The sequence below is a fragment of the Amphimedon queenslandica genome, unplaced genomic scaffold (genome assembly GCF_000090795.2).
Source record: "Amphimedon queenslandica unplaced genomic scaffold, v1.1 AMPQUscaffold_13350, whole genome shotgun sequence".
In the NCBI taxonomy this organism is placed as follows: Eukaryota; Metazoa; Porifera; class Demospongiae; order Haplosclerida; family Niphatidae; genus Amphimedon; species Amphimedon queenslandica.
The window spans coordinates 56,049-80,972 of record NW_003546414.1 but is presented as its reverse complement, the minus strand read 5'-3'; the positions used below and the strand labels follow the sequence as shown (position 1 = coordinate 80,972).

Sequence of the window (24,924 nt, the reverse complement as noted above, 5' to 3'; positions counted from 1 at the left end):
ACAGTATCATCTACACCAGCTCTTGTCACTATCAATAGTAAGAGAGGGAGGGGGAGAAGTATTATTATTATTTATTTATTTTTATAGATGTTGCCCAGTATGTCATGACAGTATCTTCTACTCAAGATTATCAATTATTAGTTAATATGGTGAGCTACACTCACTCACCTCCTGTATGTATCGTATTGTATTGTACAGATGAACCAGGATATTGTAGGCAGTAATATTTATAATGACACTCTAACTATTTTCTCAGTGCAACTACACAATACTAATGACAAGTAAGGAGAGAGAGAGGGGAGGGTTAAGATTATTTTATTTTTTATTTGTTAGTTCAAGTACTGCAGCGATACTAGTTACTGTTGTCATAGCAACAGAGGAGGGGTCAGGGTGTCCATTGAGATGTAGAGAAGAATTAGTCGAGTTTTTTAATTTGAGAGGATCAAGTTTTAATCCGTCTTTCACTGTCACTGACAATATTACAAGATTTGGTAAGTATATGATATTCCATACCATAGCTATTATACATTAATATTTCATGTTAGATGGTTGTGAATCAGAAGTTACTAATTCAACATTCAATTGGTCAGAAGTTAATATTGGGAGTACATTAAGAATAGACTGTCCTTGTGGTGGTCTGTCATTAGGGACTGGTTCACCAGTAGCTATAAGAGCTTGTACTGGTAGTTTCACTAATGGAGCATCTTGGACTGAGCCCAATACTATACAGTGTGACTTATTTACTGATGATGTACTGCCTTTATGTAATGTGACACAAGTAAGAGAGAGGGGTGGGATTGAGAGAGAAAAAAAAGAGAGAAAGAGAGGAAAGTTTGAACAGATTCTGACATTAATTTTTCAAGTTTATATATGGCCATTTTTTAAAAACTCCAAATTTGGAAAAAAATTTCTGTGCTATAGCCCATGGTTTTTTCCAAAAATTGGCTCTGAAATCACCCCCAATTTTTATTACATTTTCTGATACATATTGATGTACTTATGCTGCGTAGAAAGTTTGAGCTAATTCCAACTTCAATTTTTCAAGTTACGGCCATTTTAAGAAAATGGCAAATTTCAGAACAATACCTAAGGCTATAGCCCATGGTTTTTTCCAAAAATTGGCTCCAAAATCACTCCCACTTTTTATTGCATTTTTTGATACATATTGATGTAGTTATGCTACGTAGAAAGTTTGAGCTGATTCCGACTTCAATTTTTCAAGTTACGGCCATTTTAAGAAAATGGCAAATTTCAGAAAAATACCCTGTACTATAGCCCATGGTTTTTTCCAAAAATGGCTCCGAAATCACATCGAATTTTTATTACACTTTCTGATACATATTGATGTACTTATGCTACGTAGAAAGTTTGAGCTGATTCCGACTTCAATTTTTCAAGTTACGGCCATTTTAAGAAAATACCAAATTTCAGAAAAATACCCTGTACTATAGCCCATAGTTTTTTCAAAATTTGGCTTGAAAATCACCCCAAATTTTTATTATATTTTCTGATACACATACATGCTTTAATGCTACGTAAGCTTGTGATTTTGACCAAAATTGAAATTTGCTTCAGAATATTTGATCTATACTATTAAATCTAAAATTTCATGATTTAGGCCACATGCAGCCCTAATATTAATTTCTTGTTATTTTTAGATGCCAACAGTTGAGAGTAGTATCCAGTCATTGCAGAGTTTAGTGTCAGGCAATCCTAACTTACTCTCTTCCCTTCAACTAGCCATTGCTGTATCAGCACTAGAGAGATATATTCATGATATTCCATCCAATGATAACGTAAGCTATATAACAGCAACTCAGTCCTTCTAGTGCAGCAGTGCAGCTATTAGTTGACTAAGTTTATATTTATTTTATTCCCCTTAACGCATTTAATTTTTTCATGCTATTTTTTATTAATTTTATTTACTTTATTTATCTTTTTTTAATATATAGCTGACTCTGTCTTATGTTGGTGTTGTTACCAGCCTGTTAGGAGCTGACCTATCCATCATCAGTGAAGCACAATCTCAGTATAATATTTCATCACGGTAAGGAATAACATTTTAACAGCAACATGATAATACTATCAATGTCAACTACTTATAACAACAGCATGATATAATAACAGTAGCAATAATAATAATAATACTAATTTCAAACAATGACAGTAATGCTAGCAATAATAACTGTTCCTTGTCTTTCCTTAAATTCTATCACTCCCTCACCTTTAATTATTTCACCTTTCTCTCTCTCTCTCTCTCTCTCTCTCTCTCCCATTATTATTATTATAGCATTACTGTTGGTCTTGAAAGACTAACAGAAGTCATGTCTCTACTTGATCAGTCTAACCGGACCATAGACCAGCCAAACCTGTTTGTCCTCTCAGCCGAAAGCATCACCACTTCCTCCTACTCTGGCTCTCAGTTCTCTGTATCGGAAGACTCTCCTGTCATATCACTACCTCCTGATCTATTGATCGGATATGATTTCATTAATCGTCTTCTCTTTTCTTATTATTATAATTCAAGGCTGACATCAGTTCTTTTTGAGTCAGAATCCATGTCACTGAGCAGTTCAGTTCTTGCTGCCAGTGCTAGTGGAGTTAAGCTAACTAATCTATCCACAACTGTCAATATCAGCTTTGGAATGGTGAGTTTATGCAGCTTGAATTTACCATGCATCTTAGTGACCACATTAAATAAAAACAAAGTTTAATTGTAGTAAGTTTTGCACTGTATAATATTGTTAAGAAAAGCTTTGCTCAAAAATTCTATGCCCATTCAAAAATTAGAGGATTGTCATAAATTATTACCCTCTATTGCTGCTACAAAGAATTTGAAATATTTTGGCAAAGAAAAACAAGACAGCTTTGATATGAAAAGCCCCTTACCTTGGCTTGCTATTGAATATAGTAACATTACTATTGCTTCACACACCAGCTGCTGCCAATTATTTTGCTATTTGGATATTACTTGTAGCCATGAAGACTACATGTTTTGCAATTACATGCATAATAATTAACAATTCATTATTATTATTATTATTATTATTAAGCATGGCTCAGGGGCTGAGCACCTTAATTTTTACATTTTTCTAGTTATTACTATTATTATTATTATTACTATTATTATTATTGATAACAAGAAATATAACAGATTATTATTACTATTATTATTATTATTATTATTATTATTGTTGTTGTTGTTGTTGTTGTTGTTGTTGTTGTTATAGGTGAATAGTTCCCAGGTTGCGTGTGTTTATTGGGATTTCACTGCAAGAGATGGTAGAGGTGATTGGTCAGCCCAAGGCTGTGAGACAGTGACTCATAATGGCACCATAACCTGTCTCTGTAACCATCTCACTCATTTTGCACTTGCTCAAGTAAGAGGAGCATTTCCAACATGTTTCCATTTATTAATTAATTAATTTATTTATTTATGAGTTATTCTCATCTTGATTCAAAAAGTAGTACTTTTCTTTGAAGATTATGTATAGCCCATGGCCTAGCTTAATAATCTTATACATTTTACATAAAATTTTTGCCTTTTTATTCTTTTCTTTTATAGCCAACTACTGTAGCTCCTAGTTCTCAAAGCAATCCTCCAGCTACTTCTAAAGTCTTAGAAGTACTAGAGATCCTCTCAATGATTTGTGTTGGTGTCTCATTACTGTGTATCACTCTGAGTCTATTGGTCCACGTATTTTCCAGGTAATAGTATCACTATTATCTTCATGTTTGTATACAAGTATTTTTTGTACTACTAAATTGCTCCTTCTTTCCTTCCATCTCTCTTACTCACTCTTTCTTTTATTTCATATTGTTTGTTTTGATTGATAACTAAGATTTATTGAACTAATGTGCTCATGTATCGTGCATGCATCTGTGTATGCAGACTGTACATGAGCTACTGTTTCAATTGCTATGTTTGGTATTTTGCTAGTCTGTACTATTATCACTTCCTCTTTCTGTCCTCTTTACACTCTTAATTCCAACATTAATTCTCTCTCTCTCTCTCCCTCTCTCTCTCTCTCTCTCTCTCTTTCTCTCTCTCCCTCTCTAATTCTAGGAAATTACGTATCAAGCCTCCAATTCAATTACTCGTCAATGTCTGTGTTTCTCTCCTCCTCCTCTATCTCATGTACATTGGTGCTCTCTATGCTAGGACTCAACAGAATGCCTGCATTGTCTTTTCTTATTTATTTCAATATTCATTCTCAGTCTCACTATTAGCTTTACTGGGACAAATGGTATCTGTTGTGTTCCTTGGATTAAAATCAACTTTCCCCATTATAATTTCGATCATTTCTTGGGGTAAGTTTTAAAGTTTGGAGTAGCCCTGTTGTATCGTTATGTTTATTTGTAGTTACACCCATGTTCTATATTGGCTTGCTATCCCCATTTTACAGTCAAACTAGCAACGACAAACTGTGAGTTATTTTATGCATCAACAGCCAGAGTCATGTTGTTCGACTGCCATATTTTTGTTTTTTTATAACTGAGTGCCATTAATTTTACACACACACACACACACACACATGCAATAAATTTTTCATCTTGTCTTTCTCCTTCTCTTTTATTGTCTTATCACTTATTCAGTTGCAGACCAGATAAGATTACTGCAGTAATGTCTCTGATTCTTCCACTATCATTTGCTTCCATCATAGCAGTTGCCCTCGGTATTCTAATGCTTATAAGATGGTTCATAACAAGAGGAGAGGACTCAACTGGGAAGAGACCCAGAGGAACCGCAAGACGACATTTAATCCTCTTTGGCATATTCGTGGCCGGTTGGCTGTTTGGTCTGCTCAGAACTCTTCCAGATCTTCAGACAACGACTTACATCATTTTCGAATCACTCTTCATTATAACCGGTGCACTTTTCGGACTTCATTTCTTTGTCCTCCATTGTCTCTTGGTGTATGAAGTGAGGGTTTGCTTCAAGAGGGTTTTCTATAAGATAACATGTCAGGAGTACACTGAGCAAGATGATGAACCAGGATCTAGACGGGGGACCATGACCCCAGAGAGCTTTGTCCTAGCTAAATCTCTCGCAGAGAAAAAAGATCCAGGGAATATAGAGATGACCGATCACATTTATAGCGTCCCTAATAAAAAACGATCGGCGAAAGAGAAACAGAAAGAGAAGACATCTGGTTACGTAAAGGACAACAGGACTGGTTATGTGCACTCGCTAAAAGAAATTCAAGACGTCAAAGCTAATTTGGGTAGACTAGATAGTGAACTAAGCAGTCCTGCCAGATCAGAAGATTCCGGTACTGATCTACCTGTTGCTAAATTCCCATCCGTTGCTTTTGCTAGTAACGAGAAACTTGACTCCAGTGCTATTGATCAACCTGATCCGGATGAAGAAACGGAGTTATAAAAATTTATTGATTTTTCTATGCAATTTTATATTTTTATATGCAAACGAAATCTTTAACGTAAATGTATTTTATAATTTAGAGTATCAAAAAAAGATAATGACATGGTTTTAATAATAAATTTCCTCACCCTATTTGATACACAAATAATTTTTATATGATAGTCTAATATATTTTTATGAAAAGTTTTTACAAGTCTAGATCCGGTGTAGTTTATTAATCCCCATTAATATCTAATGGGATGTCGGATGCACGCTTGGCAGGAGTCATGATAAAAGCTTGCAAAAGCTAAAGCACTAATAGTAAAAGCACGTCTTGTATCTGACAAAGAAAGCTCTGCCTTATGGCCATGGCTTGCTTGTACCTTGTGGCCGGGGTTGCGTTCTTACTAGCAGGAAGGACAATAGCAGTTGGTAAGTTACCACAAGATAAAGCTACATGATTTTTGTACTGCCCTAATCAATCTATTGCACTTGGTTGCTATTTTTTGACATATTTTCTTGTTTTCTATCATCACAGCTCCTGTAGTGGCGCCTCTAGATGGCAGTCAGCAAGTGGCTGTCAGCCCAGAGCCTCATAATCTTACCTTTGTCGTTGCTCCTCCCGTATTCCCTTCAAACATCTCCTGGACATATCACAATGGCCTGAATACCGAAATCATAGACGAGAATACTAATCCTTTTCTCTCTTTCTCTCCTAGCAGACTGACCCTAACTCTCAGCCTCCCTTTGTCACAGAATGAAGGAACTTATACTCTTACTGCTACCAATGAAGACGGGTCTTCTTCTGCCTTTATCACACTGGACATAAAAAGTAAGCATCGAAAAAGTATAATAATTATGATAATGTTGATGCTGCTGCTTCTGTGATTTTTTTGCTGTTTTCTTTTTGTCTTGTCTGCTTTGTCACCTTGTACTAATATTGACAGCCTTGTTAATCTTGTGTCATTGTAACAAGAGTCACAAAATACAAACACCTCAACAGTATTTCTTCTTTTTTTCTCCTCTCTCTCTCTCTCTCCTCCATTCTAATAATTTTATTACCTTATAATTGCTTACCATTATTGCACAATCATGTAACTACATGTTTTCTCTCTTCCCCTTTTCCTCTTCTAACTAATAGGTCGTCCTGCTTTTATAACTCTTCCATCATCTCAGAATAAACACGAAAGAGAGAACGTCACGTTCCCTTGTTTCGCGACTGGAGACCCAACCCCTTCCATCGAATGGATCTTCAACGATACGTTCGTCATAAACTCGTCAAATGAGAAATACCAGATTGGCCTCTTTGGTGAATCTAATTTCGGGTCTTTGACTGTCCAGGACTTAGAGTTTCCAAACACAGGCGTCTACATATGTCGGGCTTCTAATCAGTTTGGGTCACTTAATGCCACTGCCGTTGATCTAGGAGTGCAGGGTAAATGACTATACTAGTACTATGCACCATTTCCTCTTTTACCAGCTACTAATTTGTACTGTAATACATAATTACTATAATACAAGTTGCCTTCACATTTCAAATATCCTTTCATGTCTTCTTTCTCTTTTGTCCTTCATCTTTTTTTCTTTCTTTCTCCCCCTCTCAGTTTTACCTTCGGTCACTTCACAACCGTCCGATATTGCTCCTGTCGCTGGAGGCGTGGCCTACCTTAGATGCAGCGTGAGGGGTTTTCCCCCAGTAAACGTCTATTGGACTAAGAACATTACCAATGTGACGGAGTTGGACTCAGTTGTTCGATACACCACTAACTCAGTTTATGATCACAGCAGCCTCACCACTCATAGTACACTGACACTCAATGGTTCTGTATTGTCTACTGATGGTAACTACACTTGTACTGCAACTAACAACCTTAAAAGCTTTGAATCAGCTACATCAATGGAGGCTGAAGTGATTGTACAATGTAAGTGAATTGTTGTCCTAACTTTCCTCTCTCTCTTTTCCCCTCCCTCCTTCTCTCCCTTTCTTTCTTACCTCTCCTATATATGTAGATGTACATGTATATTATTATTATTTATTATTATTTGTTATTTTGTTGCATGTATAGATCCACCTGCTACTAGTGTATCAGACAGTACAGTGAGGGTCAATCAGTCTTTCTCAACAACCTTCAATTGCTCTTCGTTTGGAATTCCACCTCCTTCCCTGTTCTGGTATTTCAATGGCAGTAATCTTGAGTCTGGGGGCAATGTCGTTGTAACCAGGACCAGTTTTGTAAACGAGTCTGACCTGTATATTCGTAGCATTGAATTAGCTATTGTTAATGCGGATAGAGCAGCTCGTGAAGGAAGCTATACTTGTGTTGCTGTTAACAATGTTAATAACTTGATCTCTTCTCCTGAAAATGTTACCACTCAAGTGTTTGTGCAAGGTAAGAGAAAGAGAGAGAGAGAGGGAGGGATGATTATGAAGCAGGTGCTGTCTTGTTATGCTTTCTAATACTTGAAATGTTTTGAAAAGACTATAAGAATTTAAATTACATTACATTTCTTGATATCAAATAATATTATTAATATTCATATAGTTCCACCACGGTTGGTTCTACCTAATGGACCTTCAGTTCTCGGTGTAGTTGGTTCCTCGGTTACCCTAAGGTTTCAAGTAGAAGATGCTTCCCCAGACGTACTACCAGAGAGAACCTTCTGGTCCTTTCAAGGCACTCCCCTATCCTCAAACCTGTCAGACAGGTTTGCCTACTCAATGGATAGACGCAGCTTAGCTATTAATGATCTGACTCATCAAGATGAAGGGCTCTACTCAGTGATGGTCGTTAACGAAGCAGGGACAGACTCTAGCGAAATAAACCTTCACATAGAAGGTAAAGTAATGAATAATATTTAACTTCCCCCCTCTCTCTATTTTTCCTTTTATCTTATCGCTTCTCTTTCCCTCTTTTAGCTGCTCCTGTCCTGGTTTCTCCATTTTTAACGGACTCTATTGTTCTTCAAGGTAACAGTACTGAGCTTCGTTGTAGCATCACCTCAGAACCCCAGCCCAGCGTCCAATGGCTTTTTAACTCCAACCCTCTCAACCTCTCCATCTCTAGACTCAGTGTAGGGTTTTTCAATGGCTCCGAAGTGAGAGAGTATTTCAGTGTATTGAGTATCAGTGAAGCAACGATGGGGGACACTGGTGACTATACTTGCCTTGTAACTAATGTACACGGAACTGTGAACAACACTGCACATGTAGAAGTACAAAGTGAGCTTACAGGATACTATATAGATATAATGTACTATTACTATGTACTATTACTATGTACTATTACTATGTACATGTACATATACACACATAATGAGAATTGATGTATATGTACATGTATGTATGCATTTAATATGTATTGTGTACATGTATGTACGTGTATATCATTAGTATGGTGTTGATATCTAATAATAATCTTGTGTTAATTTGGGCTATTAACAGTATTGATTGTGACACCATTGCTGTCCTGATAATTGTATGCCTTGTTACTATTATCAAAGCTACTAGTTGTGCAATTGCTTTTATAAGGTCAGCACTGCCTCCATTAAACTAGGCGTGTTTATGTGTGTGTATATCTGTACTTGTATCTGCATGTGTGTAGATATGTAAATATGTTTTTGTACGATGATAAGAGATTTGTGCCCTTTAATTCTATTAATTAGTTATATAATATTTGTATAATTAGATTTCACTTCCTTGTTTTGCATATAACCATACGCAGACACACTTATTATGTTTCTCTTCCTTTTTCGTCTCTCTTGTCACCTTCTCTCTCTCTCTCTCCTCTCTCTCCCTCTCTCTCTCTCTCTTCCTCCCTCTCTCTCTCTCTCTTCCCTCTCTCTCCTCTCTCTCTCTCTCTTTCTCTCCCCCCCTCTCTCTCTCCCCCCTCTCTCTCTCTCTCCTCTCTCTCCCCCTCTCTCCCCCTCTCTCTCCCCCCTCTCTCCCCCTCTCTCTCCCCCCTCTCTCCCCCTCTCTCTCCCCTCAGTCCCTCCTATAATAACACAGGGTCCTAATGACACTCTCAGTATCAGAGGTTTCTCTGTCTCTCTCTCTTGCCAAACCTTTGGTTCGCCTACTCCAAACATCACTTGGTTAAAAGGAAGCATGGCAGTAAGCTCCTCTCCTTCTATTAGCATTACCTCCATAAGGAACGGCTTTACAAGAGAGAGTGTTTTGACTTTTCTTAATTTGTCTTTCTCTGATGCTGAGGATTATACTTGTCTTGCTCAGAATGATCTTGTTACGCTTACCTCCGGCAACTCTACCCCAGCTCAGCTTATCGTCAATCGTAAGTCATGCGACTATTATTTATAAAGCATCTAACAATATTATTGTTATTGATAATATAACGACTATAGTAAAAGTATTATTGTTAGTATAATTTAGTCTTAATATTTATTGTTCTTCGTTTATAGATAGCAGGGCAATTATATATAACTATAATGCAATGTTATTGCTGCTGTACTAATTGTCAGTGTTATTGCTATTTTTATTCCCTCTCTCTCTCTCTCTTTCTGTATAGAGCCTCCGTTATTAGCCAGCAGTACAGATGAGTTCAGTATATTCAACCAGTCCCAAACCGTCAACATTTCTTGTCACTTCCTTGGCCTCCCTCCTCCCTCAATCTCATGGTCTAGATCAGATTCCGCCGACCTCTCAGACTCTGTCAAATTCACCACCTTTATCAGTTCCAGTGAGCCTCCAGAGGGCGGAGTCATTAGTTCCTCTACGCTACAAGTGACGGATGTGGGTGAGAGTGACACCGGTAACTATACATGTACAGCGGCTAATAGGGCGACCGGTCCAATGGAACCGCTCAACATAACCAGTCACTCACTCCGTGTACTAGTCCAAAGTAAGTTAATATACTGAGTTATACTGAAATATACTAAGTTATACTAGAGTATACTGAGTTATACTAGAGTATACTGATTTATACTGAGGGTTTACCTACTGCCATGCAAGAATGGTATTGTCTACTTGCTATTATTATGGCAGTGGACATGAGTGTTGATATGTTGTTGCAGAATTTGTTGGCATTGTGTTATGTACTAATAAAGAAATAGCAACCTAATCTCCTCCCCCAGTCAGTCAGTTTGACTAATAATGTTCTCTATCTTTTTTGTGTGGTAATACCATTGTCTTGTGTGTGGTTACTATTCATGCAATTTGGTTGAATCACTGTAACTATTGGCATCTCCTAGTGTAATATTGACTGAAACAAGAACAAGAATTCTTTCTTGATTAACTCCTCCACACAATTACATGTACATGTACATGTACATGTACTTGTTATATGCCGTATAGCTAGTTGATGAAAACAAGTATAAAACCAGACTTGTAGTATATTGTACAAGTTTACTCATTATCATTATGTATGGCCTGTCCCTTCCTTTGCTGCTTATTACTATTTGCATGCATGAAATTGTTGGTGCATGTACATGTACATCTTTTCTTGGAAATCATGTCTTTGAGTAAAGCGTAGTAGAAAGACAGCTATGGGAAGTTGCATAATTACAAAAATTATCGTTAATTTCCTGTTCTGGTTCACTGACAATGGAAAGAGAGAGAGAGAAGGAATTAGCATGCTTGGCCATTTAGTCCTGTTGCTATGGCATTCATGAGAGTCAAATTCCCACACCTTCTCCTAGTGTTAGGAATTGCGTTGTCTTTAGTTTCAAGTGCATGTACACAACGCCTTATGGTCAAGGAAAAGTGTGGGCTGACTGAAGGGATATTATTAGCTGTAATAGGAATACTAGTAGACGTATGTAATTATGGCATACAATGTTACATCGATACATGTTTGGAGTTATTTAATTTCATCTTAGATATAGTTTCTTGTTTATATATAAAATGAAATAGAATGTTATTTATTTATTTGTTTATTTATTTAGCATCTCCTCTGGTCAATCGGGTCTCGGCTCAAACCGAAATTGGAGTCCTCACTAGAAACATTACCCTTGTCTTCTCCGTGTCACGTGACGTCCCGGCCGTCGTTCCGATTGACATCAAATGGTTCCTCAATGGTACTGAGATTCTCTCAGACGATAGGCACATGTTTTCCGACTCGAGAGAATCTCTGAGTATTTATAATCTGACGCTGCCCTTCGATGAAGGGGAGTATAGTGTGGTCGCTAGTAATATTATTGGGAATGGAACCGAGTCTTTGTTTTTGGATGTGGAAAGTAAGAAAATGTTTTCATGTTACGTAGAAAGTTTGAGCTGATTCTGATCAAATTGGTATTTATTATTAATTTTTTTTAAAGTTGCCCAAAAAGCCATGCAGTGCTTTTCAGCTCATAAAGTGCTCACTTAGCAGGCTTTGTGGGAAACCCTGCTAGGATGATAGGATCTTTCTTTTCTTTAATCCTCCAACGTCTCTCTTTTAAAATTATCTCACTCTGTCTCTGTCTCTTTCTCTTCCCAGTTGCTCCCATCATCACTAGTAACTCTGGTAGAGTCAATACGATTGAAGGCAACAACGCTACATTCCATTGTCTTGGCGTATCTGAGCCAGTTCATTTCACCAGCTGGAGATTCAATGGAACTGACATATCCCCAGACTCCATTAAATACAGTATTATTGGTAACAATACTTCAAACAGTACACTGATAGTTCATAACGTTAGTCTCACTGACCAAGGACTTTATGCTTGTCATGCTGATAACGTGCATGGGGTTGATTCGGCTGTATCTGTCCTGTTTGTTCAAGGTATTATTATTATTATTATCATTTATTATTATTATTATTATTATTATTATTGCTATTCATTATTATTATTATCATTTATTATTATTATTATTATTATTATTATTGCTATTCATTATTATTATTATTATTATTATTATTATTATTATTATTATTATTATTATTATTATTATTATTATTATTATTACTATTCATTATTATTACTGATATGTACTTGTGTAATGAGAGTGAGGTGATAACGAAGGCTTTGTGTGTATTTGTCTTACATTTATTATTCTTTCATTTCTTAATCTCTCTCTCTCTCTCTCAGTTCCTCCATATATTTCTAGTCCTCCTTCCTCTTCTACTGTCCTTGTCAATACTTCTGCTGCCTTCCGTTGCTGCTCAGGAGGAATACCACTACCATCCATACAGTGGCTGAAGAATGGCACAATCATAGATGAAGCTAACAGAACAAGCTTTACAATTCAAGAGTCAACTTATGAAAACTGCAGTGTCCTTAATATTGCTAACCCAGTCTTCAGTGATAGAGGAGAATATGCTTGTGTCAGTAGAAACCAGTTAGCTGAGGAGTTAATGGCTATAAGTGATCCTGTTGAATTGATTGTCCAATGTAAGTTACTGTAGGATCTATTAAAGAGGTGTATGCGTGTGTGTGTGTATGTACATGTATTTTGATGATCGTACAATCCAGATGTAAGCTGGGTATTACTTTAATACAGGTGTATTGCATTTGAGTGAGGGATATGGTGATGTCTGCTGTTGATGAATTATGATAATCATTGTATATTTTGTGTATCTAAGATACTCTCAGTTTATTATCATAAGAATATAATGACACAATGAACAGACAATAACTTCCTTTCTTTCCCTGCTTTGCTTATTTACCTCATGTTTCTGTTGTTTATCAAACTAATTCTTGTGTCTTTAACCTTCTCTCTCTCTCTCTCTCTCTCTCTCTCTCTCCTCTCTCGTTCATTAGATCCACCACAAGTCTTCCGCCTATCACAGGCTACATACACAAGGAATGAATCAGACTCCTTTACTATTGAATGCACTAGTTTTGGTGTTCCCCTACCCACCCTCTACTGGGTGCCGGGGCCACTCAATATCACTAATAGGATTGGCGATGGTGACCTATTCCTTACAAATGGAGAGTTAGCTTCATTCTTAAGTTCAATATCAGGTCATACTAATAGATTAGTGAATCTGACTGATCAGTGCCCTATGAATAGAGGCCCATCAGTTTGTAGAGGCAATGTTGAATCTAGTAATGATACTAATGTTGAGTGTGATAGGATTAATGGTTCCCTGTGTCCAGTGTCTTGTGGTATTGATATTACTAGTTATAATGAGACTAGGGATGATGGTAGGCCCGTCTCTGTCTCCAGGTTGACTTTATGCTCTTTGTTAAAGTCTGAAGAGTTGTCTTATACTTGTGTTGCTGTTAATAATGTAACTAATGACATTGGAACGCCTGAGGCTGTATCTGCTAATCTTGTTGTTCAAGGTTAGTCTACCCCTCTCTCTCTCTCTTTCCTTTTCTCTTCCCCATCTTGTCTTACATTTATTTCTCTTTCCCCATATCTCTTCTTTTCATTAAATTTCTTTTTCTTGTACATGTATACATCTGATACAATGCCCTAGCCTATTCTTTATTATACAAGTCTTTTGAACAGTCGTCTATTTCCTTTCTCTTTTATATTATCAAAAGGATTACATTGTATTGTATCTATTTTTCCTCTTCTAGTTGAACCGTATGTCTTCTCCAGTCAAACTGATACTCAGATTGCGTTTAGAGGTCACAGCACAACTCTAGACTTTAACATTTCCTTAGCATCGCCTGACGTGCCCCCCGAGGGCATTACCTGGTCTTTCACACACCGGTTCCTGGACATATCAGAAATTATCACAGGGTCTGGGGATCACTACGAATTTTCGGAGAGTCATAGGTCCCTAACTTTATTCAATCTCACTACTAATGATACTGGCTATTATGAACTCACTGCTACAAATCCTGCTGGAACCGACAGACATACTATAGAGCTCTCTGTGCAGGGTAAGCCCCTATAATTATACACTAATATTGTAATGAAAATATAGATTCACTTTTGCTCTGTATACACATAAAAGATACCAATAATAATTACTGTTGATTTCTAGCTAAACATTTTTTAATGACTGTCATTTTTTCCTATAATGCAAAAATGCTAAGATTCCTTTATGGTGGTTCAAGTAGATGTACATGCAAGCCTATATTTATTTTTTTGCTTCTCTGATATGATGACGTGTTCTTACTAACAGTTATTTAGGAAGCAATTAGAATTTGGAATTTATACTATAGTGTTGGTGCTGGTAAAAATTGGATCTGTTAGCTTGTTATTTCACTTATGTGCCTATTATATTTCTCCCAATAATTTGTACCATGCATGTAGTTATTTTGAGCACAATTGTGGTCTATAGTGTTGTACTACAGTAGTAGACATTCTTTAGGTTAATGAAAATATAAATTGTAATGATAGTGTAGTATTTTACGTGTTTGTGAATAGTGGTAATGATAATAGAACTACACCTTATAAAATTAGAGTAAGAATTATCCTCTTATCCTACTCCATGGCAGGATCAATGTCTGGGCGACAATAAATGTAATTATACTTTACTAATTAATGTGATTAGGGACACACGGCTATGTTGTCTTTGTGTAAATCATGTGTATTCTCTCATCCTCTTTCTCTCTTCTCTCTCCCTTTCTCTCTCTCTCTCCCTCTCTCTCTCTTATTTCAGCCCTACCTGAAATAATCCGTTCCACTCGAAGTCCTGTAATTACAGTCACAGACTCTGTTGTACCCTTGGATTGCTTTGCTGATGGATCTCCTCTTCAAAATGTCTCCTGGACATTCACAAATGCCAGTGGAGTCCTTCTATTTGAGATAAGGTTTGTCATCGATAACGATACAGCTAGAACCGGCTATACAGAGTACCTCCCTCTCGTCGAGGGTATTACCAGGACATATATAATGGAGAGGTTTAGTATATCTGATAACACAGTTCCTTCTGCAATGGAGTATGGTAGATTGAGTATAAGAGATATCAATGCGTTTGATGCTGGAGTATACACCTGCACTTTGACTAATGAGTATAACTTGATGGAGCCTGATACCTATTCTGTTCAAGTCCAAGTACAACGTAAGCATTTTATGTTATTATTTATTATAATTTATTATTGTTATTGTTATTATTATTTATTGTTTGTTATTATAAAAGATTAGCGGAAAGACGTAAATGGAAATACTTGATGTTCATACCATTAATCATTACTATTATTATCAATCACTTTACAATTATTATTATTATTATCATTATATACTCATTCTTCTCTCTCTCTCAGTATATCCCAGTATATCAACTCACCCACAGTCCACCCAGTGTACCAGTGGTGACTCCTGTTCCCTCAATTGTACTGTAACCGGTGTACCGGCTCCAAACATCACCTGGTATCACGATGGTACACTGGTAGATGACCACTCAATTCAATTCACTTATACGTACAATCAAACGACATCAGTACTGAACATTGCTAGTGTTAATTATTTAACAAACTCTGGTAGATATCACTGTGTCGGTAATAACACACTTTATAGTCCTGGCTCTGCTGAGTCTAATGAAGCAATGTTGACTGTACTATGTAAGTTTATAAGAATAGGCTGTCACACGTGTGTATGTACATGTATCAGTATTCTGTACACATTATAATTACTGTATTGTTAAATTCAATTATAATTATTATAATTATTGTTAGTAAATATTACTCGTCATAAATGTAGAGTGAGCTCCTTATATTTAGTAACAAGTGATTCTTTCCTCTTTCACTTTCTCATTGTTATATTAGATCCTTCCAAAGTCTTATCACTCCCCAGTCACACTATCATAAACGAGACCTTTACTGCTACACTTACATGTATAGTCACCGGTAACCCACGTCCCACCGTCACATGGTCTATTGGTTCACGGGCACTGGCCAGCAGTAATAACGGCAAATATGTCATAACTACTAATAATTCAATGGGCGGGCTGCTTTTTAATGTGACCAGTGTGTTGAATATTAGTAATGTTAATAAAAGTGACGAGGCAGTGTATACTTGTTCATCGGAAAATGAAGTCCGTAACAATATTGGTGTGAATAGAATTGCTATCAGTAGACTCACTATACAAGGTATGGGTATGAATAATTTTTAATTGTTTTACTGTATATTATCGCTTGCTTTACATGTACATGTACATACCCCATTCTTCTCATATTCTATTTCTCTGGATCCTCTCTTTTCTCTTTGTAGTTCCTCCGACTGTCGTTGGCATGAACAAAGAGTCAGTAGAAAAAGGTTCCGAAATAATAATATCATTTAATATAACGCGAGCCTCTCCTCCTGTCTCCCTTGATGACATCATCTGGTCCTTTACTAGTATCAATGACGTACAATCAAGGCCAATGATTCTAAACGTAACATGTGCCGAAATGGAAAATGCAACCTGTGTGGATTCTCAGCGTTATCAGAGATACAATTTCACTTTTGATCATAATCTAACGACTCTGACGATACAAGATGCTCAAGTTGAAGATTATGGCACGTTTGCACTTAGTGTGTCCAATCCAGCTGGTATGAGTAGTGATAGTCATTTATTAAAAGTTATTGGTAAGTGAATGACGGTATATATGTATGTATAGGAGTATTGGATTTATTAATTAGTACTACTTTTGTTTTATATAACATATGTTCTTATGTTGTGTAGAAAGTGTGAATTGATTTTAAATACAATTGGATTTTTTTGAATTTTAAAGTTGCTCAAAAATCAGGCCAAAGTCCCTGTACTACAGTACATGGTCTTAGGCCAAATTTCACCAAAAATGAAAAGAAAAAATTTTCACTTTTATAATTTTTTCTTGATACATATACATGTTTTTATGTTGTGTAGAAAGTCTGAGCCAATTTTGATCAAATTTGAATTTTTTATGAATTTTAAAAGTTGCTCTAAAAATTTCATGACACAAGTACGTGTAAATGTATAATACTATACCCTATACCATTACTTATGTATTTATTCTTGTGCTCATTCATTTAGTTCCAGCCCTTCTGGGCAATAGTACTGGTATGATTTTTAATAAAACAAAAACTCAATTAGATGAAGTCATCAACATTACAATGAGTTGTACGGCTGACGGCATCCCCAAGCCTGGTATCATTTGGTTTTACAATGATGCTATTTTGAACTTTAAACCGCGCGTGGCATTCGTTCCACAGGACTTGAACGAGACAATAAGACCTGATGTCATACATCCGAATGGTACTGCTGTGATCAGTATACTCACTATTACCAATGCTAATGCGAGAGATGACAGCGGACTGTATGCTTGTCAAGCAGAGAACATTGGAGGGCGTTCTCTACTTGATCCACCCAATAATCTCATCATTAATGTCCGTAAGTACATGTACATGTACACATAAAAGTAGAAAATAGAATGAGAAAGAAGCTGACTAAAATAATAAATTTATTTTTAAATTCCAGCTGTTGAAAATTACTGCGAGTCCTCCCCGTGTCAAAATGGCGGAACATGTAACAACCTTGAGAGAGGGTTTTATTGTATATGTGGACGTGTCGGTCAAGCAGTCTACAGCGGTGATACTTGTGAAATAAGTTAGTAAACCTATGGCATTGAATTAATTTGATCTCCTCCCCCTCTCTCTTTTTCTCTTCTTATAGGAACTGAATCTGAAATTGCTCCAAGATTCCTAAGTGTAACGTCAGTGGACATATTTGTAGCTCTTTTTAAACCAGTGACCCTCCGTTGCTCTGCTGAGGGTCTTCCAAATCCTTCCATCCGATGGTACAGGGATGGTGTATTTGTCGAGGGCTCCCTTGGTCCATCTCCTAATGAGTACGTTATACAAGAAATAAGGCTTGAAGACAGAGGCAACTACCATTGTGTAGCAAGCAATGCTGTTGGTGTTGTAGCCAGTGAAACTGTACTGGTTAATATAAATGGTAAGCTTTGTTTTATAATTTATGTATATTTATTTGTGTGTCATTGTAGATGTGATTGAGTATATTGCTAATCTAACAGTTCAAGTTTCAAGCTTAAGAGAAGGGGTTAACATAACTTCTGCTGCTGATACCATTGTCAATACAGTAAGGGACAATTTTTATTTCTATTTATCAATTTATTTTGTTTTATTTTATTTATCAAACAGATAAACAGTGGTATTGCTGGTGAAGAAATTGGTTCTAATTCAACCTTCTTCTTTATAGTCAGGAATGGCATTCCTTTGTAAGTACATGTACATGTAATACTTGGACCTCTTTCTCCTATATATCACCTAATTTTATGATTGTAGCATTTTTATATTGACAAACCTGTATACTCATGATATTGAGCATGCTAATAAAGCAAATTGGAGATTTTATTAGGGCAATTTCAGCATTTTCTTCTTCCAACAGAAATAGAACCACTAATATTACAGTGCCCATCAAGATAACTATTAGACTTCAAGAGGACACTCCAAATGATATCCTCCGACGGAACGTTGAAGACCGTGTGAGTAAGTTTGGACATCATTTGGAGATCAGCGATAATCAGGGAGTAAGAAGATTCAGTAAGTGTCTCTCTCTCTCTCATCATTATCCTTTTCCTTATATTACTCTTCCAGATTATTGTCCCCCTGACAATACTGATATTCCTTCTCCTGATGGTGACCCAGCTCTTAGGCTCATAATAGAATGGCCTGAGATATTGTTTGGTAGAGTTCAAAACGTCAGCTGTCCTTGTGATTTCCAGCTGTCGTCTACAGTCCTTCTTGCTACGAGAAATTGCGGAGGGAATTTAATAACAGGTGCTGCTTGGGAGAGGCCAAATATTCAACCTTGCAATTTCTCTGTGACTACAAGACAGTTGTGTAGACTAGCTAATGTAAGAAGTATTCATGTGCTTTATTGATTGTAAACATATACTGTTACATCTAACCAGTCTTATTTTATGCATTCATTTTTAATTTTAATTTATAGCTATCTTCTTCCGAATTACTAAACGGTCTTGATAATATTACGGGCAATATTGATAAGATTGATTCTGCTGGTGTCACAGTTTCTGCCACTGCCATTAATTCTGTTGTAGACGATGTCATCAGTAATGATACAGTAAGTCATCATTTAATAATTATATACTTTATCTTTGTTCTTTTTTTCTTCCTCTAGCTTGTTAATACTACCATGAATGTATTTAATAACATCCAAGGAGTTAGTCGACAGGAGCTTGTTATAGCTCAGAGGACAAGCGATTCGTCCGAAAAGTAAAAACGCTTCTAATTTATGAATTTTTAATTCTCTTTTTTTCTCCCCCTCCTTCCCTCTCATTTTCATAGAATGTTAAGGTCATTATTTAACATTACAAACACTCTTCCAGCAAATACGACGATTCTTCGAGACAGGATGGCCATCATGACAGGCAGCTTTCTTAACTCCTCCATCTCTTCCAGCCACAACTCAACGTCAAACGCTACTGTCATGTTACCAGATGGGTTTCTTAGAGATAATCGTGACAATCCGTTTGTTTTTTCGGTTTTCACGAGTGATAGTTTGTTTATTCCAAATGAAGATGACGGGAGTACTGTTGGTACACCTGTACTTGACTTTACTTTACCTGATCAAGATGTGTCTAATTTAGCAGAACCCATACAATTGATGTTTCCTAATGTAAGTTCCTCTATTCTCCCTCTCTCTTTATTATTATATTTTTGTTATTTTTGTAGTTCACTCCACCTGCTGATGGGAGCCGTATTCCTGTGTGTCGGTTCTGGGACACAGAAAATAATGGTGGGTGTGTCTGGTTTGATTATTAGTTATTAAGTGTTTTGTGTAGAGTGGTCTAGTGATGGTTGTTCGCTAGTAGGAGGGAATATCTGCAGCTGCGACCACTTGACTAGCTTTGCAATATTGCTGGTAAGTTTTTTAAAAATTTAAAATATTTAACGTTAAGAATGTTAGAGTAATAAATCTTTAAAATGTAACAGAAGGCATTTGTTAATTTATTAATTATTAAATTATTTATTTATTTATTTATTATTATTAATAAATTAATTTATTAAGGCATTTATTATTATTATTTATTATTATTTTATTATTTGGTTAATTTATTAGGCATTTATTAATTATTTGCTAGGATGTTGCTGCCGAAGAACCGCCCACAGCTGCAGAGGCTGAAGTATTTCAGTACTTAACATACATTGGCCTCACTGTATCTATTATATGTCTCATAGTGACTCTTATAACTTACCTAGGAACTCCGTAAGTTGATAATGATGATACTCAGATTATATTACACGCATAAAATTGCATTATATTATCACTTGAACTTAAGTTTAAATTGATTCCAATCAAAATTGAATTTTTTACGAATTTTTTAATGAGCTCCAAAATCAAATAAAAGCTCCTGTACTATAGTACATGATCTCGGGCCAAATTTTGCCAAAAATTAAAAGTAGAGAATTCTCAATTTTTATAACATTTCCTGATACATGTACATGTTCTTATGCTGTGTAGAAAGTTTGAGCTGATTCCGGTTAAGTTTAGATTTTTTACGAATTTTTTAAGTTACTCTAAAATCGAGTAAAAGTCCCTGTACTATAGTACATGGTCTCGGGCCAAATTTCGCCAAAAATGAAAAGTAAAGAATTCTCAATTTTTATGACATTTCCTGATACATGTACATGTTCTTATGCTGTGTAGAAAGTTTGAGCTGATTCCGATCAATATTAGATTTTTTACAAAATTTATAATACCCTTTTAAAATTCTCCTAATTTTTCAGGAAGCTACGTAACTCGGAAGCCAGTCAACTCCTCATTCACCTCTCATTTGCTCTCCTTGGCTTATACTTCACATTCATTATAGCAGCTCAAGGGGACAGACTAACGAAACCAGTCTGTGGGATCATTGGCGCGCTAGTTCATTACTTCTTTCTCGCCGTTTTCTTTATAATGGCGGCAGAGTCGGTTGACCTGTTTATAAAACTCGTTATAGTCCTGGGTCCAAAGATACAGAGATTCATACTAAAGACTGCAATTATCGGCTGGAGTAAGAACTTGATTTTAAGTTAACAATTTATTATTTTTTCTTTAGTTGCTCCACTCTTTGTTGTTCTATTTTGTTTTGTCCCAGATTCCGATCACTACATTCATCCTCACTAGTACGTCATGTACTGTATATTTATCAATATTATTATTATTATTATTTGTTTTTTTTTCTTTTCAGTTGTGGCCCCTCGGGGTTCCCGCTCTACATTGGTATCCTCCTTCCTTTCTCTGTCATCTACATATTCAACTACACTATATTCTTTATCATCATGATCAGTCTCATCAAAAAGAGCGCCAGCTCCAAATTCAGTGAAGCCAAGAAAAAGAACCGTAAAGCTGAAATCAAAAAGCAATGCCGTGTAGCTTTCACCGTCTCGGTCCTTTTTGGTTTAGGTTGGGGTTTTGGCGTCCTTGCTTCGTCAGCCATTGGCTCTACGCCAGTCAGAATCATTTTTAATTCCATCTTCACGATATTTACCGTGTTCCAAGGGTTCTTTATTTTCCTACTCTACGTTGTACTCTCTCCCAATGCTCGTAACATATGGAAGAGATGGATATTAAGAAAAGAAGCTACTAAATCCACAGAGGCCTCTTCATCAGTCGGACCTTCGACCTCTCGTACGACACAGAAAACAAACGCATCAAATAATTACGGTAGAAAAGCAGGTGGAATCGGAGGAGGTAAGGGAACACTGTACAGGAATGTGTACAGTGCCGCTAAGGGAAAGTCCAGCTCACCTTACATTACCAAAGATCTTATTTCCAGTGAATTTGCTTCTAGTCAGCCTGTCGTTGAAGAGCTGAAGGAGAGACTAAGATTCCGTTCGATTGATGACGAAGATGAAGACAGGACCTTTATGAATCCGCTTGATGATTTAGGAGACGTGATGTCACTTGTTTCCGATACTCAGTCGCTACACGAGACGACTTTCTCGTTCCCTAATCCAAACCCACCCTCCTCACAGTCGCAAGAAGAGGACGATGAAGAGAGAGATGATTTGGGAGACATTGAAGAAGGTCCCGGGAAATGCTCGACTTTTAAGAACCCTCTCCGACAGAGCCTCCACAGGACTACCTCTCGCTCTTCAAGACCTCCAGACGAGACCGAGCTTCTTTCACAAAGTACTAGTACGGATGAGCCCGCCCAAACTGTGACGCTTGATCTTAACGCTATAAATGGTTTTACACTTTCGAATGGATCTTCGAGCCTCTCTCAATCTCAAGGACTCTCTGGTCATGATGGGTCTCTTTTGATCAGAGATGAGCAAGTATCAGAACTTTGAATGAGCACAGTAACTAATTACAATGAAGGAACATGCAAATTTACATATTATTATTATTATTAGTAAAACAAAATATTTTTATGTGTAAATCCCTCATTATGTTTTTCACTATTTTTGTACTTTCTTTCCCTTTTTCTCAGATTTTTATTACTAATAATAATCATGCACACGAAAATGTCCCTCTTCGGGATAAATTATCATTATTATTACAAGAAAATTATTGTTGTTTTTATGTTTATGTTTACTTAAATATTTAGTTAATTTTTGAAAGCTTTAGATGAGCAATAAACAGGTTGAATGCAGATCCTTGGGAGCGAGCATCCAGACAAGTGGGCATAGTAATATTGAGACAGTTTTTGTGATAATCAGGACAACAGCTACCATCACTATTATTATCAGTATACCCAAGACAGCCATCCATACACCAGCAGTATCCACCACCTCTTATAGGCTGGGAAACATTTTGAGAGCACTGTCCTTTGCAAGATGGAACAGTATCTTGAGGTAGGCATAGATCAGCATAATCCAGACAGCAGTCAAGGTGTTTAGGACACTGTGAATCACAGTAGCACACTCCACCATTTGATGTATTGATTGGTGTACTATTATTACAATGACCAGCACAAGAAGCACCCACTGGCCTCTTAAAGCCAGCAGTGAAATCAGAGTCACTTTTATTACAAATATGATCAGTTCGATTGTATGTCCAGAGCCAGCAATTGAGGCCTTGCACTTTATCCTCGTACGTCTGGAAGAGATACTTAGCGCAGGTTTTGTTGTAAAGACATTTTACCATGCAAGTTCCTTCGTCGATGACTTCTCCCTGCCAGAGCTGAGAGTTGTTTACTAGAGTATAGCAACGGAGCTCCATTTTATGAAAGAATATTCTTGGGCTTGGAGGTATAATCTGCTCAGTATTGTTCATTCCCCACCACCAGTGGAACTTGGGATATTTACTTGTTAGTTTCTTTGGGTTTGTGTTGCATACATCTTCCTCTGTGAATGGAGCCCAGACTGCTGATCGAGTCCAAGCTGCATCACTTGTCTTAGATACAAAGCTCTTTACTCTCTCTAGTGTGTCATCAGGTAAACTGCCATTCTCTCTCAGTAAGTCAATGAAGTAGCTTAAGTGAAGCATGAAGATGCCTTGGAATGAGTAATAGTCACCACCAGGGTCTGATATACCACCCCAACATTGCTCATTGTTGTAAGTTTGGTAGCTTCTAGGTTCATCAATAAGAATACCTTCATCTGTAGTATAGTTGCTCAGTATAGCTTCTAATGCTCTCATTCCTACTAGTAGATAGGTCTTGTTACCAGTCCTCCTGTACAGGTAAGCTGCTGAACTCATCAGTAGTCCTTGATTATATGAAGTGCCTGATATCTTTGAGTTATAACATTTAGTTAAGGGATCCTTTGATGAAGAATTGCAGCATTTCTCTGGAATAGCACCAGTTGATACTAAATACTTGTCACTCATTAAACCATATCCATCATCAAAACTAAAGAACCAGTTCCACACTTTCTCTGCCTTTAACAAGTAAGTATCATTTTTAGGAAAGAGATAGGCTAGTTTTGAAGTGAGGTGCATCATTTCTACAATTGTTATTGAATCTTTGTAATGCTGAGTGTCACAGAGATTCCACCAGAAGCCACCACAAGTTTGATCCCAACCATACTTCCACAGCCATTCAAAGAGTAGAGTAGTTCTTTCCAACCAAACAGGAGCCTAAAGGATGATAGATGCATTTTTTATTTTTAGTATTTTTTAAGCACTAATAATTCTAATTAGATCTATAATACCGGTAGATAATAATTGTAACATGTTAAAAAATCAACTGACCTTTAGCCATTCATAGATCCTTAGATAAGCAATACCATACCAAGCAAAGTCATCGACAAAAGTGCAGTAATAAGTAGACGTAGCATCCCACTTTGAATTATAGGGAGAATGCCTGAAGACCACTTCCGGAATGGTGGAGTAATCTTTTGAGTCAGTGTATACGCCAAAAGTTGCAATAGACTCAAGTGCTACAGCATCCCACCACCTGTAGCAGTCGATGCAGGATTTAGTGGAATAGCAGCTACACTTGTTCCATACATAAGGAGAGCCACCTCCCCCAATCTGCCCACATGCAAAAAAGAACTGGATTTGTTTGTAGACAGGGTCAGTCATCCAGTAGTACTCCAGTAGTCCTTGAAGTGTGTAGTTGGCTCTCTCAACAGGTAAAAGAGGAGGAGATTGTTTGCTGTTTCGAGCTGCTAATCCAACAGGAAGAAAATAAAACAGAAGGAACAATGAAACAGTCATGAATGTGATAGTCATGATGGATCCGGCCAGATACTGATTGTGGTCACATGGTATAAGCTATGAATAATGTCACTTAGTGGGTAGATCAGATTATATAAGACATGAAGGTCAATCCTGGATTTTTGCTCATTTTCT

The 24,924-nt window shown here is 36.8% G+C and overlaps 3 protein-coding genes across 3 annotated transcripts in view; 2 read left to right on the top strand and 1 right to left on the bottom strand.

The window, feature by feature from the left end:
* Window positions 1–5,450, top strand: part of LOC109582845 (hemicentin-1-like) — a 22,700-nt gene extending 17,250 nt beyond the window's left edge. Inside the window, exons 27-39 of the mRNA XM_019997841.1 lie at window positions 5–37; window positions 88–149; window positions 199–281; window positions 334–491; window positions 546–778; window positions 1,659–1,796; window positions 1,953–2,047; window positions 2,291–2,648; window positions 3,231–3,380; window positions 3,566–3,708; window positions 4,067–4,311; window positions 4,364–4,427; window positions 4,597–5,450. Coding sequence (XP_019853400.1) covers window positions 5–37; window positions 88–149; window positions 199–281; window positions 334–491; window positions 546–778; window positions 1,659–1,796; window positions 1,953–2,047; window positions 2,291–2,648; window positions 3,231–3,380; window positions 3,566–3,708; window positions 4,067–4,311; window positions 4,364–4,427; window positions 4,597–5,383 — 2,549 coding nt within the window. The 3' untranslated portion in view covers window positions 5,384–5,450. The remainder of the gene's footprint in view (window positions 1–4; window positions 38–87; window positions 150–198; window positions 282–333; window positions 492–545; window positions 779–1,658; window positions 1,797–1,952; window positions 2,048–2,290; window positions 2,649–3,230; window positions 3,381–3,565; window positions 3,709–4,066; window positions 4,312–4,363; window positions 4,428–4,596) is intronic.
* A 216-nt stretch (window positions 5,451–5,666) lies between these two features.
* LOC105313132 (hemicentin-1-like) lies at window positions 5,667–22,767 on the top strand. Its single transcript, XM_019997848.1, has 34 exons — window positions 5,667–5,794; window positions 5,901–6,194; window positions 6,504–6,797; window positions 6,967–7,284; window positions 7,429–7,752; window positions 7,906–8,199; window positions 8,280–8,582; window positions 9,349–9,651; window positions 9,886–10,218; window positions 11,261–11,551; window positions 11,794–12,078; window positions 12,386–12,688; window positions 13,058–13,585; window positions 13,826–14,134; window positions 14,860–15,261; window positions 15,464–15,760; window positions 15,965–16,288; window positions 16,410–16,766; window positions 17,194–17,550; window positions 17,638–17,766; window positions 17,833–18,114; window positions 18,164–18,258; window positions 18,321–18,397; window positions 18,568–18,722; window positions 18,777–19,036; window positions 19,132–19,263; window positions 19,321–19,415; window positions 19,488–19,818; window positions 19,875–19,938; window positions 19,985–20,064; window positions 20,285–20,409; window positions 20,931–21,196; window positions 21,242–21,308; window positions 21,374–22,767. Exons 1-34 carry the CDS (start codon window positions 5,725–5,727, stop codon window positions 22,476–22,478), a joined length of 9,249 nt encoding a protein of 3,082 aa, XP_019853407.1. The 5' UTR covers window positions 5,667–5,724; the 3' UTR covers window positions 22,479–22,767.
* Window positions 22,641–24,824, bottom strand: LOC109582848 (uncharacterized). The gene is made up of 2 exons (XM_019997849.1): window positions 24,322–24,824; window positions 22,641–24,207 (listed from the first exon to the last, which is right to left on the bottom strand). The coding sequence occupies exons 1-2, from the start codon at window positions 24,802–24,804 to the stop codon at window positions 22,732–22,734; spliced, it is 1,959 nt and encodes a 652-aa protein (XP_019853408.1). The 5' UTR covers window positions 24,805–24,824; the 3' UTR covers window positions 22,641–22,731.
* Window positions 24,825–24,924: the final 100 nt, after the last annotated feature.